This window comes from Pipistrellus kuhlii, unplaced genomic scaffold (genome assembly GCF_014108245.1).
Source record: "Pipistrellus kuhlii isolate mPipKuh1 unplaced genomic scaffold, mPipKuh1.p scaffold_m20_p_8, whole genome shotgun sequence".
Lineage (NCBI taxonomy): Eukaryota > Metazoa > Chordata > Mammalia > Chiroptera > Vespertilionidae > Pipistrellus > Pipistrellus kuhlii.
The window spans coordinates 28,491,405-28,510,615 of NW_023425584.1; the positions used below are offsets into that span (position 1 = coordinate 28,491,405).

Sequence of the window (19,211 nt, forward strand, 5' to 3'; positions counted from 1 at the left end):
GCTAAAATCTTCTGGGTGCTCTATATATTGTTATTTCCCAGTTAATTATTACAAATTTGGAAAAAGGCATTATTACCCACTATATACATAGGAGAACTCTGAAGTTCAATGAGGTTAAGTATTATGCCAAAGGTAACACAGTTAATTAGTGAATCAAAAGCCCAAGGTCTTCTTCTGTATACTATATTCTTTTCAGAGTAAATGCTAGTAGCATACTAATGAACTATGCCATTTGATTTACATATAAACCTAGAATGGCACCATGCAAAATCCATTATAAGCCAACTTTTTAATCCTAAATATTGCATTTGCATACACTGTCTTTACAGACTGTGAGTTGTTAATATATGACTTGATTTATTGTTCAGTGACCAAAGTAGATCCTGGGAGTAATCCTGGTTTCCCTCACACAGGAAGTACAGGGTGAGGCTAAAGTAGGAAATAATTAATAAATAACAATAGAAGAATAAACTCTGTGTTTCACATAATTTGTACTCACAACTGTAAACATACTTTTGTCCGACCCTGAATTTCAATTAGGTTTCTATCCAATGAGGCCAATACAATATTTTAGTGTTAAAAGAGCAGACCACTTGTTAACATAGCAACTGATGAGAGTGGGGACTGTGGAGGAAATGGAGTTTTACATTAGGAATTTCCTTTCAAAAAATGGGAAATTACAAATGAAAATTAATCTTGTTCCAGTCCTGTTACTAACATCAGACTTGAATTAGCTCTTCTTGCTCCTAGACAATGCAAAAAGATATGAAATAAAAAAGATAAAGGTAGAAGATGCATCACTCACAGTAAAGCTTATTAAGAGAGACTACTGTTGTCATATTTCAGGTTCCTCTGGCTTTAGATTTTTTAACTCCCTCCCCTCTGTAAATTTATAAGGAGACACAACACGTAAGAAACTAATTCATTCCTCATTTTTCATTTATTTAAACAGATCAATATTCTGCCTCAGGAGCCAGAACCTGCTGCCTTATATAACTGAGGTAGGGATGGGAGGGTTGAGGGGTGGGAGGAGAGTGGAAGGGGTAGGGAGAAATCCTGAGGAGCTCAGCAGAGTTGCTACCTCCCTAACAAAGCAACTGTCTGGGAGAGGGGGTGGGGACTATACCAACCCATCACCACTCCGCATGCCAGTCTCACACACGGATCCTTCTCCGTCATGTTCCTTGGGAAATTTCCCCCGGATCAGAGGAAAAACAGACACAGGAAGGCGGGTCTGCTTCGGAAGGCGAGTTTTTACCATCACAGCACAAAGGAGTGAAGTGCGCGCTTTCACATCCTTCTAACTCCACTCACTGGACCAGCGCTATACTTCAGCACCACGGAGAGCAGCACCTCCTCGACTACCACCCATGGGGAGCCAGATTCCCTCGACTCAACTTCAGATTCCCATTTAAAGGAGAGATAAGCCTTCCTATTTCACCCTCAATGTAAGCAGCTATGATGATTCTTTCATATTGTTTTTTTCCAATAGAGGTTGTTATCTTACTGAAATATAGAATTAAATTTTTTATTAGCCCTCTCCCTCTCTTGCATTGCTTGAATACTTAGATGTAAATCTAGATCTAAAATCTTTATTTGTTGGGTTGATAGAGAAATTTTTTTTTACTTCTCATTCAAAGTCTAAGTTTACAACTCATCCTGGTAGCCCAGTCCTTTGTACTGGAGTGTAGTTTAAGCTCAGAAGAGAGTATTGTTTTCTATTTCACTACTGGCAGTTTCTTAATTAAATGTTTGTTTGTTTGTTTGTTTGTGGTTATATTTATCTTAATATAAATATGAGGGTAGGATGAGGGCAGAGGCTATATTTTAATAAGTAGGCACCACTAGAGAATAGGTGAGAAGAAGAGATTATTTTTCTTTCCTTTGCCTTGCTGAAGATACATCCTTTAGACGTAAATTTCAACATAATGAATATATTCTTAATAAAAGATCTAATCTGAGCAGGGATTTGACACAAGCTTTGAAACTGGAACACAGAATCTCCCTCTTTAAGTTTGAATTTGTAAATTCACTTAAATTTGATTGAATAGACATAACCAAGATGCCCCTGCTATTCATTGTAATTTAAAGGCTTAATGGATTCAGAGTATATTGAAAGAGGAAATAAAGATCGACCCTGTCTGGTGGAACTGCATGAATTTTTGCCTCAGAATGCCACCTGCTGGTGGGTCCTATTTTTGAAACACTGGGCACAAAGATTTATGAATGAATTGACATTAAATCCAGAATATCCATTATGGATATAATTCAAACTCACTAAGATATTTTAAACTCAATTATTTAACAACTTATAAAGGTCTATGTCACAAATATAATTTCATAAAAATATCTTTCCAAAAACATTTGTTTCTGAGCTTAAGGCATGTAAACTAGCTAACTCCTTTAGGCAGTAATTAACCCAGAAAAAATAAGAACTATGGAGTATCATTGAGATTAATTGCAAATGCATGCAGTATCCTTCATGGAACTTCCAGGATCTCTTGCTTAGGAAAAGCAATCAACATTTTTCCCCAGTTAAATATTCACTATGCTACTTTTTTCAGGATGATCATTTCACAATTTAAGAGCCTCTCTTACTCTTTTGGTAGAAGATGTTCATTTCAAACTCTGTTATCATCAAGGTCAATGAAAAAATATCTATTTTATTACAAGGCAACCCTTTGGGGAACAAAACATAACTATTAGAATTTGTTTCAGCTCTATCTGGGGCTATACACAATGAGATCTAAACATCCAGTTTCTTAATTTCCCAGTTCCACAGACAAATAAGGATTTAAAAAAAAAAAAAAAAAAAAAAAGAAGTAAAAGAAGCACACACAACTCACTAGTTATACTTGGATGGCTAATATTATATAAGGTACCTACAAAATATTGAGAATAACCTCTTTTGTAAATGTTTACAGATATAATGATTTGGTGAAAAAATGCTGATAAAATAATTTATTAACATTCAGGAGCACTAGATAATAGTTTCAATCTAAGGTTGTTTGGAAAGTATATATTGGTATAATGCATTGTAATTAAAAGAAGGATACTTTACTTGTTTCCTATAGGACATGACTGACAAGGTATATAAACTCCTATATATTCATGGTATAAATAAGGTGGATATATTTATTCAAAATACATGTGTTGTATAAATTATTATCTCTAGCTTAAGTGGCAACTTGAATACTCTAGATCCACAATTATTATAATTGTAATAAACTAAAATACTTAATGTTATCCAACATTACTAGAGCACTTACTAGGCATTGTAATTTATATGCACTATCTTATCTCAACTTCAACAGAATAAGGAAGATGATACCTAGAAATAAGTTGAACGCCTCTGGAAATACATTAAAAAAATTTAGGAGTATTATGCAGAAGTGGGAATGCCTCAGTCTTCTGCCCCAGTCATCCATATACCCTTTGATGTTAGCTGTCTCATCTTGCAACTTATGGGCCATTATTTATAGAGGAGCTAAGTAGAAACTAATTTTTCATTGAAACTCAGTTACAAATGGGATATAGTAAAGGATTAATGGCTCCTATTTTTGTAAGAAGCCACAATTAAACATTAATACCTCTATTTTACTGGTCTTCTTTAATGACTAACCTCAAATATATCAAGAATATAAAAATATATAAAGTTATTTGATCATGCACCATAGGCCAGGCATTGTAAGTACTAGATGCCAGGTATATATACCATATAAGCTAGTTATATTCTTCTGCCCTCAGAAATCCTGCACTCTACTGAAGCATTCTACAATATAAAGAAACATAGAAAATGCAGGAGGAAGACAGATGGCAATAGTATATCAGCCAAAAGCACTGGCTTTGAAATCAGACTCCTAATAGTGGATTTACTACTCACAAGTAGTGTAGTCTTGGCAGTGTTTAATTTAGTTGAGCCTCATTTCATTATCTACTAGATAATAATAATAATAATACTATGTCATGCAGTAGTTTATGAGAATTTAAAATTATGATGCATGTAAAATACTCAGCAGTTGCCTGCCATGTGGCTTGTGTGTCATAATGCTAATCATTATAACTGATCAAAGAGGAAAATAGCTAAGCTTATCATATGATTTGTATAAGTTTAAAATAATAATTCATATAAAGTATTTAATACAGTGTTTGTCAGATGGCAAACATGTGATAAATGTTAACTATCACTATTATATTATATAGCAATTTAGAAAAATAGCCAAGTTGGAAAATAACAGTGTAAACTGTTAGCCAATTTATAATCATTTACCTACATGTACTGATATGTAGGGTTTTGATCTTTACTGTCATGGACATTTGTATAACGCTTTATAGTATTCAGGGCATTTAGCATACATCACTTCATTCCCACTGTGGTTCTGAAGCACATGGAGGATAGATTCAATCATTCTCTTTCCATTGGTAAGAGAGCTGAGGTTTAGGAGAAAGTTCTAAATCACTTGACTATTTCACCGCTGTTGCTCTGGACTAAAATTCAATATGCACACTTGTATAGACCAGAACTAGGTTGTCCTGGGTAACGAGCCTGACTCTTGGATTTTATTTGCTTCTATGTTCAGTTGTTGAATGTTATAAACTGAATTGGTTAAAGGCTTGGATAATTTCCAGAGATCTATGGTGCATGTCCCAATTAAAAAAAAAAAAAAGACAACAAATATCTCTAAAAAGACATTTTGATTAAGTGGCCTTTTCTCATCAGTAATTAACAACAATCCCTGCACTTAGGATACAGAATTCATACTTCTCATGGATCACTGACATCTGGCTTCCTTCAGACTGGCTGGCTGATGCATCTGTAAGAGCAGCTTGATAAAAATAGCAACCAAGGGTTTAAGAGGGAATTTAATAATCAGTTCTCTCAAACATAGTTTTATTTCCACTGGAACCCTTCTCAATGACATCAAATGTCAATGTATGCATTTATGAAAAATGAAAAACTGTATCTTAATTGAGGTATTTGATGAGTTTGATCACTCACTATTCTCAATAATATATGCAAATAAAAATTCATTTGCATTCAAAGTTCATTTTTAAGAAAAATATCAAAGTACGGGCAATCAAATGCTAATTGCACCATAGAGAGAATCATTTTGCTCCTTACTGACCCTAAAGCTGTGACAAGATCCCCAGAGTCTTTCAGAGAAACACATCTCATTCATGAATGTCAGCTTTGGCCACCAGCTTTGGTGGCCCAAATGACTTCCTCTTTCTGACTATCTTTTATGAGTTCTTTCCAATCCAAGTGAACCACATAGCTAAAACCTGACTAAAGTCATAATTAAATTACAACAATATGGTAGCCTAATGTATTCCTAGGTGTATAAATATTGAAATGGGGGAACTAGGGAGAGGTGGATAAAAGGGTATTAACTTTCAACTTTAAAATGAGTAACATCAGAAGATCTAATATAAAACATGGTGACCATAGTTGATAACTGAAATTTGCTAAGAACTTACATGTTCTCATCAAATATATATGTGTGCATGTGCGCGTGTGTGTATAATATCCTATTATAATAAAGTGGTGATATGCAAATTGACCATCACTCCATTACACAGTATGGCCACCTCCATGTGGTCAAAGATGGCCGCCTCTATGTGGACACAAGATGGCCAGCAGGGGAGGGCAGTTGTGGGCGATCAGAGGGGAGGGCAGTTGGGGGGACAAGGCCTGCAGGGGAGGAAAGTAAGGGGCAATCAGGACTGCAGGGGGGGGGGGCAATTGGAGTTTTTATCAGACCTGCAGGGGAGGGCAGTTAGGGGTAACCAGGCCAACATGGGAGGGCAGTTAGGGGTGACTAGGCCTGCAGGGGAGAGCAGTTGAGGCAACCAGGCTTGCAGGGGAGGACAGTTAGAGGTGATCAGGCTGGCAGGGGAGGGCAGTTAGGATGACCAGGGTGTCAGGGGAGGTCAGTTATGGGCAATCAGGCCAGGAGGGGAGCAGTTAGGTGTTGATCAGGCTGGCAGGGGAGTAGTTAGGCTGGAAGGTAGAAGCAGTTAGGGGCAATCAGGCAGGCAGGCAGATGAGCAGTTGGGAGCCAGCAGTCTTGGATTGTGAGAGGAATGTCCGACTGCCCATTTAGGCCCAATCCCACACATTGGAGAGGGTGCAGGCTGTGCTGAGGGACACCCTCTATCCCCCATGCATGAATTTCATGCACCGGGCCTCTGGGGTGTGTGTGTGTGTGTGTGTGTGTGTGTGTGTGTGTGTGTGTGTGTATAAATAATCACATATACGTGATAGTGTGTAAACTAGATGGTGAGATTTCTTTTATTATGTATACATATATCAAATAATCACAATGTATACTTTAAACATTTTACTATTTGATTTGTCAGTTATACCTTAAAGCTGAAAAATAAATGTTTGAAAAACATTATTAGATGGACATCAGGATAAAAGGCCTCCACCAATATCTGGATTAATTCATGTGGTTTCAGGGTCTGCTGTGAAACACCTGATGTTGGAAGTAATCTCTCTGAGTCACATGTATGCTTGTGTGCATACATGATTTGAAGGTTTTATCAATACCAAATTCTGCTAGGAAAGAAGCAGAATTGATAAGTCCTTGAGCATCCAAATGTATACCAAAGCTGAGGTTTTAAGGGCTGGGGGAAAAGGCTTATTTACTACTCTGGGTTATCTGCTTTCATGGCCATTTGTAAAAGAATGCATGGCAAGTGGTGAGGACATTTTAACTTCGGGCAAGTACTATCCATACATATGTATTTTTCTTTGATAAGATGTAGGTAATTGTTATAGAAACATCAAGATATATATGATGCTCTACTCTTGTGTAGAAATTACTTGTCCTAAGGTTTATTCTTTGTGTCACCTACCTCAGATTCTCCACCCAGAAAATATCCTATATAATAGGACATTTATTATATAGGATATTTAATGAGAATGCTAATACCTTGCTACGTATGTTTGTTTGTGTAATGAGGGGAATTAACAAATAAATGCTTTAACATCCTTTAAATTTGTAGGTTGTAGTGTATGATAGTCATGTGGACTCTAAATTTAGATTGGGTATTTATGTGTTCCTTGTGAACTGTTTCTCTACCCTGACTTGGTTCAGTAGTTATTATATTTCCTTCGAATTAATCTCTCCATGGCTTGTTGTTGTGTAATAGTTGTATATTTTTGACCTTGGAGTCTGACCTATTTGCCTTCTTGAGCAGACTTCTAATGGAAAGTGATGTAGAATCAAGCTCAAATCCCTTCCAGGACAGCTGCCATTTCATCTCTCGCATACTGCTCAGATGCTCTTGAGTGGATACTGCTTTTTTTTCGGTAGAATTGTGATATCCAAGTCCTAAAAGGTGCTCCCTAAAGGGGTAGAAGCATCATCATACAACAGGCTATATATTAGTCTTTTGCAGGCTAAATTCCCACCTGAGTCTGTGTATACAGATGACAGATCTTGAAACTGAATGCGTAACATCCTTTGAAACTAGCCCCCTTGGGAATAAAAATCAGGTGATTTCAACTAAATCACCTCCTCTTCTTTCGAAAAACCTATAATAATACATACTTGCATCCTATTTGTGAGTCCCTCCTTGGTTGTACTCCCAACCTATGGTCTGCTTTGGCATCAATGAGCAGCCAGCCTCTCTGGAATAGAATTGTTGAGAGTAATGGGCTCAGAAGGAGCTCATGAACTTGAATCCTAAAAATCTTCATCCAGCCATTTTCTATCAAAGTGCACTTTAGAAAAGTGGATGGCAGTTCAGATGCTCTTCCTAAAGGAGCATAAAGCACTCTATTAGGCTTTATCACCCACAGCTGCCCTTTGAGGGAGTTGCCCATAATTATGCCTTTTACCTTTTGCAGCTAAAGAAGCTGCTCCACTGACTAGTTTAGCAATTTCTCCCAAGAAGTATGACTCAGGCCCAGGTAAAATGAGAGTACAAATTCTGACCTCCAAGTCTTTGCTTTAGGTTCCCCTAAAGGAGCTAAAACCAAAAGGTTCTCAAAAAGTTAAACAATTAAATGAGCAGAAAACTAAATAAAGCCCTTTTTTTATTCACAAGACTGACACTACTTTTTTTTTTTAATCTCAAATCCTTAGGTTTAATTTAAAAGCCTTCCTCTGTGATTACTTTTTATAAATGATTTAAGTGAAATACTTAGTATTCTTAATGCAGGGAGGCATGACCAATAACAAACAGAAAGTGAGAAACATGGAAAGTAGTCCAAAACAAATACCCAAGTGTCTTCCTCTTTAGAACATATATTCACTTATTGAAATGTATGCCATTCTAATAGTACTTGAGTAATATGAGTAGAGGTAGACTAGAAAAGGAGAATAAAAATATAAGTAGGGCCAAGTGGAGAATCAGAAAAGTTTGAAATGTTCAAGTTCTTAGAGAGTTAGGAAATGTCTGGTCCAGGTTCGTTCTTTCTCTTCTCTCTCTCTCTCTCTCTCTCTCTCTCTCTCTCTCTCTCTCTCTCTCTCATAGTTAAAGCATCTTGAGCTGGGGACTTGCTCAATATCTGAAGACTAGCTGGAGATGAGTATCTGGTTCAAGCTCAAATTACACTATGGCTATTTTCTCTCTAGTCTGCCACTTTAAAACTCTGGCAAACTAAACATTAGGTAACTTTTCCAAAGTCACAATGCTAGCAAAAGTGGACTGAGGCTTCTGATTCTAAACCTTCTCACCTCAAAGCCCATCTCTCATCCATACTTGTTTCATTATCTTCATCTGCGATAAAGGAAACAATACGATCTCATACGGTGGATGCAAGAATTATACAAGTAATGCATGTGAAGTACATTAACTTCTTAGTATAGCTCCTGGTATGTAGTAGTTGCTTAATAAATGTTAATAGCTTTTACTAGTAGTATATTATTAACTCTACACTATGGGAAAGAATAAGTTAGAAATGAACCTGTATATAAATTGACCTGCCCTCTCATCCATAAAAAACACCTAGGTTTGATCCTAATAAGTTATGGCTAAATTTTTTGAGGTGGGCTGCAATGTGACCATCAGTAAGTGGGATGATGCTCCCTGCCACATCCTGACCTTCCATAAGCACTTAGGCTCCATGGGGACAGAAAGTAAGCACAGTCCCCATACAGCAGGGGTAGGGAACATCAATCCATGGGCCATATAAAGCCCACAAAATCATTTAGTCTGGCCCTGCCAAGTACTAGGAGTTAATTAAATGTTTGACCAAATACAGCAGGCTAATTTTTAAGCTGATGATTTTGTATGGCTCTCGAATGATGTTATAAATATCTAAATGGCCCGTGGCAGAAAAAAGGTTCCCTCCCCCTACCATACAGGATAGCAATGACAAATGTGTGGCTGGCTTGCATGTTATTGCATTTTGTCACTGGGAACAATACAAAGGCAGCGGTATCCATGGTGGCCATCGCTATGGCATAGTCCTTGGAGAAATGAGCATATCAATAGGCAGAAGGAGACACAATAAAACCAATATTGACTAAGTACTTTTGACATACATATCACCTCATTTAACCCTCCTATGGTCCCTATGGCACACACAAGTTGTTCACATTGTACCGGTGAGAGCACAAAGAAGCATTGCACTACAGTGCAGAGAAGTTAAAGTGACATACTCAACTTCGTACAAATGGAAATAAAACCGACAGCCCTTGGCCTGTGTCAGCCAGATCAGCACCCAAACCCACCACCTCCATCTCCCATTACACTCCACCTAAAACCACATTTCAGCTCTGCTACCACTCCTCCCCCCAAGTGGTGTAGATGCTGGATAACGAATTCAATACTTTCACTTGAATAAGAATAGTTCAGGTCATCTAATTTATCTTAATCTCAGTAATAAGACAATTATTTCTAATAAAATTTCATATTTTTTTCTAAGATTCCAATCATGAAATTTTTCTTTATCACAACAATTTTTATTTGCTCTGTCCCTAGGGAACCCACAGGCCCATAGCAGAGTAACCAAGCATCTTTGCCTTGTCACCCCACAGGTTGGGGAGCAGCACTTTCAAAAATATGCAACGCCGGCACACAACACTGAGGGAGAAGGGCCGACGCCAGGCCATCCGGGGTCCCGCCTACATGTTTAATGAGAAGGGCACCAGCCTGACACCTGAGGAGGAGCGCTTCCTGGACTCAGCCGAGTATGGCAACATCCCGGTGGTCAGGAAAATGCTGGAAGAGTCCAAGACCCTCAACTTCAACTGTGTGGACTACATGGGGCAGAATGCACTGCAGCTGGCTGTGGGCAATGAACACCTGGAGGTCACAGAGCTGCTACTCAAGAAGGAGAACCTGGCACGGGTGGGGGATGCTTTGCTGTTGGCTATCAGCAAGGGCTATGTGCGCATTGTGGAGGCCATCCTCAACCACCCAGCCTTTGCTCAGGGCCAGCGCCTGACGCTCAGCCCACTAGAGCAGGAGCTCCGAGATGATGACTTCTATGCCTATGATGAGGATGGCACACGCTTCTCCCACGATATCACACCCATCATCCTGGCAGCCCATTGCCAAGAGTACGAGATTGTGCACATCCTCCTGCTCAAGGGTGCCCGCATCGAGCGGCCACATGACTACTTTTGCAAATGCAATGAGTGCACCGAGAAGCAGCGAAAGGACTCCTTCAGCCACTCACGTTCCCGCATGAATGCCTACAAGGGACTAGCAAGTGCTGCCTATTTGTCCCTGTCCAGTGAAGACCCTGTCCTCACCGCTCTGGAGCTAAGCAATGAATTAGCCAGACTAGCCAACATTGAGACTGAATTCAAGGTAATTCACCACTTACCACCCTGCAGGCAGCTTGTGCAGTGGGCTCTTCCAGGTGTGCCCAGTAGCCAAACAGGTTGTCTTCCATCTAACACAGGTGAAAGCGTTGAGGTCCTGTCTTTTGGGCTCACAGGGAGGAGGGCACTTCCTCAATCTGTCAGATATAGGCCTGGGGGGGGGGGGGAAAGCAGTGCATTACATGGAATATTTGAAACCATGTAAGTGTGGTAGAGAGATGACTTACACACCAACTCATGCTGTAGAAGATAAATGGCAGGCAGGCAGAATTACACTGTGGTTCTGGTGCAAATACCTCAGTTCTGCCCCCAGAGAGCTCAGGAGTGCCAGGAAGTCCAGTGGTGGTTTCCTAACCCAGGTCTTGGACTTGCAGTCTCACCTGCATGGTTCTGATTGTCTTGTGCACACCTCTATCCAAGCCTGGACTGTGCTAATCCTAGACTTAGTCTCATATCTAATGCTAGAAAGACTTGGCAGCAGCTTTACTCAATTTAGCAAGCTATTGCTTTGTCCTGTCAAAGGGCTGAGGAGAAGACACATGAAAATGAAAACTGTCTGTAGAGTTGGGCTTATTACCCTAGTATAGGGGTGTCGAACTCAATCAGAGAAGGGGCCAAAATCTAAAATCCAGCCTAAATCGCGGGCCGAATGGTTTACTGAACAGTCATAAACTGTCATTGTGATGGAAACACAGCGGAGTGCAGTGATGACAGCGCGGTGCGGGCCACATTGCAAGGCCTGGCGGGACGGATTTGGCCCGAGGGCCTTGTGTTTGACACATGTGCCCTAGTAGATGGGCATGGGACAAAGCCCTGTAATTCAGCCACCCTGATAATACTTGTACCTACCAGGTGAGCCCAGGAGAAGGCGACCATCTCCAAAGTCCACTATTCAATAGTGGGCCTATGTTTTTCCTGTCAACTGACATTCCCCCCCTAAAAGAGAAGACTGGGGTCTAATTCTTTTGACAGTGTTTAGTAATAATTAAAAGTAAACCATTTAGTGAGCACTTACTGTGTGCCAAAGACTAAGCACCTTAATATGATGTTGTTTAATCCCTTCAACAATCATTTATATGGATACCATTATTACCTTCATTTTAATTCTTACTTGAAGATATGTCTTATTATTATCATTGATTTGAGAGAGGAAGTGGGGAGAGAGAGAGATATTTGCAATCAAACCCGGAACCTAGGTATGTGCTGACCAAAAATTGAACCCACAACCTTTTTGGTGTATGAGATGATGCTCCAACTAACTGAGCCATCCAGCTATCCTCGATTTATATGAGGGCTATCTTGGGTGTTATCCTGCAGGAAATGGGGAGCCACTGGAGGTTTGTGATTAGGGTATGTACTAAAATGATGAAAGCTCATTTGGGGGTTTACTTGGCTGGTAGGTAAGGTGAATTAGAAGATTTAGAGTGTGAGGCACTGCAACTAAAGAGGGGGACAATTTAGCTTTGCATGCATGAGGCCAAGGAAACCTCTCTGTAGGAGTGGGATCACCCACACTCAGGGACAAAAGAACCAGGAAGTGCAGAGCACCAAAAATTGTGAATAGATGAAGAATATTATAATTAACTAGTTTTATTCCATCTATCCTCCCATCTTTGACCCATTTGCTAAATTGAAGACACTTTCCTACTCCTGCCTTATACATAGCCTTATCTAGAAAAATTGGTGGATGTAAATGCAGAGATTACCCAAAGAAATTCACAAGAAATGTAACTACTGCCTCTCCTTTCCTTGTTTCTATACGATAAACTCCACCTACCAGCAATAAAGTTAACGATGTCCCAAGAAAACCTGGTGGAATTTTGCTGTACCCTGGGCTTCAGACTAAATCTGCATATACATCATGTAGGGGGGGAAAATGGCTAAGCCAAATAATTTAGATATTTCTGGCAAAGAAAACAATTCAAGGAAAAAAATGTTTTCTTAATTCGATTATCTGAATAATGGCACAACTCTCTACTTATCTGAAATCTGGGAGCATGCCAGCCATTCTAAATAAAATTATGCTAGATTAACATTTGCAGTTACATCTGGGCTTTTTTATTTTCCTTTTAATAAAATGCGAAGTCTGATTTATTTTAGTGTATATATAATATCTAGAATTGGAAGTTTATTAAAAGCATTTATTATGGTATTTTTATTTTAAAAGTAAATTATCAAAATTATGGATAATTAAGAACCTACTAAGATGATGACGAATGCAATGATTTAAGCAGATAAGAATTCACATAAATACACATTCACTAGCTACTAACATCCCCCTTTGTTTGAAATGTCTTTTAGGTATTGACTTAAGTGTCATAAATTAACTTAAGTGTCCCGTCAGAACTGTATCACTTATTAAACTCTCCTTGCACGTGGATTCCTGACATTATAAATCTTCTTGGAGAAGAGAATAGCTTAGCAAGAGGGAAGTCAAATTGTAATAAAAGAGTAAAGAGTAAATGCACGTGTTATACAGTGCACTCTTTTGGAGTCTGTTCTGCCTTAAGGGAACTACACATTACTGACTGTAGCCATGTGTTACAGAGATGACACAGGGTATAGCACAGCTATCAGGTTCTCGATGGAGATGTCATGTCATCCTTCAGAGCCTTTAAAACACACATTCTGGGAGTGACGCTCCTGACTAACACTGTGCATGAAAACCTGATTCAGTTGCTGAGGCTATAGTTTTGGGAGACATTTTAATTTACCACCAGAACAGTCCAGTACAGCTAATGTCAAGGTCTCCAATAAATTGTAGCTGGTGTCAGATGCCTGCTAGAAAACCATTATTTTTAGTGTGGAAATGATACAGCTGTTCAAGGATTTTCTTATGCCCCTCTAAAATCTCCTTAGGTCTAGAGAAATATTAAAACTCAATGTGGTCACTGTGGCCTTCCTAATATCTTGAATGGTGCCCAGTAATCTAGTAAGCATTCCATAAATATTTAATAAAGAAAATCCTAAAAGGATAATCATTTCAACTAATGAAGCAAGTGATTACTATTTCTATGGTTTAAACTCTTCCTGCATATATGGATTTAATAGAGGTATTTGATGAACATGGTGAAATGGGGAAGCTCTAAAGGTTATAAGATAGCTGAAGGGATAAAAGCAAACCACATTAAATAACTAAAGATCAATCATTAAATGCACTGTATGGTGCCAATGATCACTAAACTCTGGAGGGTGCTGTGTGTTTTCTTGGTCTTGCCCACAGTATGTGGTATCTGAGAGCACTAGCCCAATGACATTTTGGTTGATTGGTTTATCTATGTGGTACGAGACAGAGAAGGGGAAATCCAGCATGGAATGGACTATTCAGAGGTGTTTCACTACTGCAACAGGTTCTGCTCTCTCTGTGTAGAAGCACCTGCAGTAGCATAGTAAAAAATAGAACTTTGCCTACCTCAGTCAAGTTACTGCCACCAATAATATAATATAATAAGGTCTCTCTCTACATTTCTCTTGAATGAGTCTGCTTGGTTTTCTTTATTGGTCATCTTTCTGATAAAAACTGCTCAGGGTTCACTTTATTTTGCTGTTGTCTTCCCAAATTATTTGGCATTCTGTTATGCATGTTGTTTATTAATGGAGCTATTGTTTTGAAAAGATTACAGGCATTACATCTTTCTTCCAATTCAGAGTTATGACAACAGCAATACCTAACAGGGGTGAGATGGGAAAGGGAGGCAAGAACAAAGAATATTATAGAATGAGATTCAAGGCTTTGAAAGGAAGAAACAGGATGGGGACTGGAGGGACCTCTTGCTCTCTCATCTTTTGCTTAAATTGAAAAGTATCCCTTGTTCCCAAGTCAGGAAACTGTGGAAGCCCAACAAACACTTTACGGTAGTTATTTAGGATTTGATCATTCTGAATAACAATAAAACTACAACTGAGAAAGCATTTCCTGCTGACAAAACATCAGCAAGGAAGCTGCTGACTGTGCTGCAGTCACATGCAATTTATCCTTACAGAGCACAGAGGGGAAGAATAGGAGGCAGAAAGATAGACTTGTATCCTATCTTGTTCAAAGTGTTGATTAACTTTCTATTTGTCAATGAGCTGCTATCCACATGTATTATGAAAAATAAGTAATGAATTAGGTATTAATGTTTGTGTTGCCATTTTAAGGCCAATAAAAAAGTGTAACTAAAATACCACAAATTAAAATGCAAATAATGACAAATCAGACCAATTTACCAAGTGCTATGATTATGATCTCTAGTGAAATCTCATTGTGGAAGGTAAAGATGTTGAAATGACAGTTTGTAACCTACTTGCAAACTTTATCAAAATGGAAAAGAGAAGGAGAGAGGGAAAGGAGGAGAAGTGACTGTACTGTGGGAGAGACAGCTCAGAGCACATCTGAACTCTGGCCTTATGGAGGGAGCCAGAAGCCAGGAAGTCTGAGGAAAGGCCCACCCTGGGCCTGAGGCAGAGCCAAAGGCTGAACGAACCCATTGCCTCCAGTGAAATCTGTGTTTGCACCTATTTCTCACATGCTTTGGATATTTTTAGAATTTTTAAATTTTATAGATCAACACTCTGGGAAAATATATTTTCTTGAAGTTTGAAATCTTGACTGGTAGTATAAACAAATGCCCACTTAACATACACAAATGACTTGAAAACGGTTTCCTTTTCCATTGGAAAAATATTTTTTAAACTTTGGAGGCTGTAGGTCTTAAAAGCAGTTGTTATTTAAGAGACTGGCAGAAAATTCCTCAAAGCACTCACTTATTTGCCATCGCCAGTACCCTCAGTGATCTGACTGGGTCATTCAACTCTCCAATTGAGTACCTGGTAATGCAGAGCAGAAGCAGAAAGAGAAAGATGACATATGTCAGGTGATGTGCTATGGTGGAATGGCCCCCCACCAAGCATGTATAAGTAAGGTGAGGTTAAGAGCACCCATGCCAGTTAAAGAGTCCACACTGGGGCCAGGATCATCAACTTTTGAATCTGACAGTAAGATCTGGGGACTGGCTTATCTCAAGAGAAGAAACAGAGGTGACCTCTGCCATGTTAGCTTTGTCTTTTTCTACTTTTCTACCTAAATGTCTGGAGCAGCATTTATTAATGCCAGAATCTTCATTAATAAATCGTAACAGAAAAAGAGTTAATTAATCTGTCCTTTAATGACAATTTTTCACTGGGTCATAACTAATGCCTAAAGTCAAATGATTTTCCTCTTCTGGGGTTAATGCCAAGAGTATAAGCCAGTGTCCACTTGGTGACAGGTATATAGGTGGTAAAGGAGGCCACTTTGTTCAATAAGGACAAGGGCAGTGGACAGGCTCTGGTGAGCACCCAGGGCAGCAATGCTTCAGTTCCTCAAGGCTTTGAAATAGAGCACAAAAAGCTTGGCTCTGGAATCTGACTGACCAGGTTTCCAGTCCCAGAGTCATCCCCTGGCAACCATGCAATCTCGGAGAATCCAGTGGAAATTAGTTTTCTTATCTGAAAAGCTGTAAGCGGGTAGGCATTAAAATTGTAAGAGGCCAGAATGGATGCTTATTTTCCTCACCCAAACTCTTGCTCTTACCCTAATCTCTGTGACATCATGGTTCACCCAGTTGTTAAGAGCTTTCCATGTCTCATCCCACTTAACCTCAAGAAAGTCCTGGCACATATTAGGTATTCAATACCTAATATTAGCTCAGTCAGTAAATGAGTTGGTGAGTGACTTAATGAATAATAGCCTCCCAAGGTACTTATGAGGATTAAATTAGATGAGCAATATAAAACATTGCAGAGAACCTGAAACTCCCCCACAACATACACACAAAACTCAGTGAGGATCCCTTTTTGTTCCCCAAAGCCCACTGGATTTTCAGTGCCACAACCTTTCCTCCCAACACAACTTAAGTGTCAGCATTTCTTCTATTCAAAAGGTCTTCCTGATTTTGGTAAACTTCTCTCCTTGCCCACCAAGACATCTTTTCTGACCAAGAGATAATATAAGCTGTACATGTAAGCTCTGTGCTAAAAAGAGGGCAAGGGGATATTTTCAATTGGAAAATGCAGACAGTGAAACTGAGCAAGCCTGGAGTGCTTCTAAGTATTGTGAAAAGAAGCAGCATGGGCAAGAAGACTAAGGAGCAGAGGAGAGAAAAGAAAATGGGCAGGCACAGCTCCTGTGAAACACAGAGCGATTACTTTTTTTTTTTTTAATATCTCCATGAAAAATTTCATCATTGCACACACAAAAAAAATTTTTGAGAAAAAATAATTTCCTATACAAGTATAACTATCATGATGAAATATCAGAGATATGGAGAAAATAGAAAGAGTTCTTAGAGAATATTAGTCAAGGAGAAGTAGCACAAATTAAATCAAATGGAAATGAGGAAAATACAGGACTTATCTCTGAAAAAAGTTACAATACTATATAAATTACTTAAAGGCATGTGTTTTACTAACAAATTCACCTTCAGATTAATATGGAAAATATTCCAGGAGGGTAAAATGGGAGATGGGCTATAGACTTTCAAAATATCAGAACTGGATAAGCCCTCATTCAGAGCTGCCGGATAATTTACATTCAGCATCGTTAGCCCTCTAGTATGAGCCAGTGTTTAAAGAGGATGTAGTGTTTAAAGAAAACCCAAAGGTATGAAAGAGATAAAGAGCCAGCATGGAATGGGGAAATGGTTCTAGGTGTAGAAGTAACACATGAAATACCTCAGTGCAGAGAGTGGAAAGAGAGGCCTATTAGAGAATTGTGAGTAGCTCCCCATTGCAAGGAGTAAAAAAGAGAGGTAGCATGTGTTGAAGAAGAACACTTCAGACATGACTTTGCCATTGGCAGCTATGGCTAAAAGATGGATTTCATTTTAGGGTGAATGGAGAGCCATTGGAAGGTTTCATCAGATAAGGGAGTGATTCATACCTGCAGTTTGGAAAAATCCACTTTATCTAATATAGAAATTGATTGGAGGGGACCATACTGAAAGAAGTTGGATGACCACTATAGGAAGGGGAGGTCCACTCAGGAAGGGGATGAGTGGCACCTGAGTGCAGAAGAACCAGCACATCCCAACCAGTGGGTGATTCATCACAATCAGAGTAACAGCACAGTCAGACAAGGTTCCTGTAGAGGTGGAGAAACTCATTCCCCAGGTCTGGGCAAACTGTTCATTGCAAAACACCACCAGCACAAAGATCCTGTAAAGCAGGTTTAGGAGTAAAGTCCCAGAATAAGGATTCCATTGGATTTTGACATTTCTACTATATTTTCCAGATTCTAAGGACATCTTTCTCTCTGATGGCTGCATGAATCAAGTAAAATTTTAATTAAAGTAGAGGAAAGTGGCTAAATTTTACCTCCTATTTTGATTCACCTGTAGCAGGTTTTAGCATAAAGGTATAGACTAGATCTCTCCTTCTTCCTCCAAAGCTTTGGAATAGAAACTTACTCTCATAGTGCTAGAGGCCAGAAGTCCAATACCAAGGTACAGGGCCATGCTCTCTCTGAAGGCTGATCCTTCCTTGTCTCTTCCTAGCTGCCATGATGATTCTTAACTTGAAGACACATCACTCCAATCTCTTTTTCTGTTGGCACACAGTGGTCTTATTGTTTGTAATTGTGTCCCTTATTCTCTTCTTATACAGACATTCTTATAAACAGCAATCATTTGGGATTAAGAGCCAACTACTCCCGAAGGACTTCATTCTATCTAATTACACCTGAAATACACTATTTCCAAATAAGGTCCCATACGGAAGTTCCAGGAAGGATGTGAGTTTTCAGGGAATACTATACAACCCAATACTATGGGAAAGTACCAAGTTGAGATAAATTGGGGGGAAATGAACCTCACAGCAGGGCAAGATAGAAAGCTAGAGGTCAGTTATTCTGGGAAGCCAAAGACAGTCCTAAAAATAGGAGTCAGTCTGGAGGAAAGGAAAAGGGTGCTGATGCTTTTCTGTTGACCAAGGTACAAGTGGAGATAGAGAAATTGGAATTCTGTGCATCTATGCATATGGTATTTGGGAAAGCTGGTGGGTACGGGGTGGGAGTAACTGACAGAATAGGGGAAATTTAGAATTGGGGAACTGCCCCTCCTAAGTACCCATTTTCCCATACCTCAAAAATGCACATGCACACACACACATATGCATATATATATATGTATATGTAGTCTGTATGTATGCATGTATATATGTCTACATGTATTATTCAAGAAATATTTCTTTTGAACTTACTATGTGAAAAGCTCTAGACTAGAGGATGGAACACCCAGAGACCATCAAAGTCCTGTAACCTCTGCCTACACGCTAATTAAGACCAAGAAAAACATACATTGCTGGTGCGTGTGTGTGTTGATAAATTAAGTAAAAGGAATCGTAAAATAAAATTGTGATCTTTCTTACTCGTTCACTCATTACCAAGATTTTTAGTCTCTCCAAATT

At 39.1% G+C, this 19,211-nt stretch overlaps 1 protein-coding gene across 1 annotated transcript in view; it reads left to right on the forward strand.

Annotated features, from left to right (window-relative positions):
* The first annotated feature begins 1,155 nt into the window (after nucleotides 1–1,155).
* TRPC7 (transient receptor potential cation channel subfamily C member 7) overlaps nucleotides 1,156–19,211 on the forward strand; it is a 106,586-nt gene continuing 88,530 nt past the window's right edge. The window contains exons 1-2 of the mRNA XM_036424952.2: nucleotides 1,156–1,448; nucleotides 9,996–10,773. Of these exons, the coding sequence (XP_036280845.1) occupies nucleotides 1,447–1,448; nucleotides 9,996–10,773 (780 nt within the window). The 5' untranslated portion in view covers nucleotides 1,156–1,446. The remainder of the gene's footprint in view (nucleotides 1,449–9,995; nucleotides 10,774–19,211) is intronic.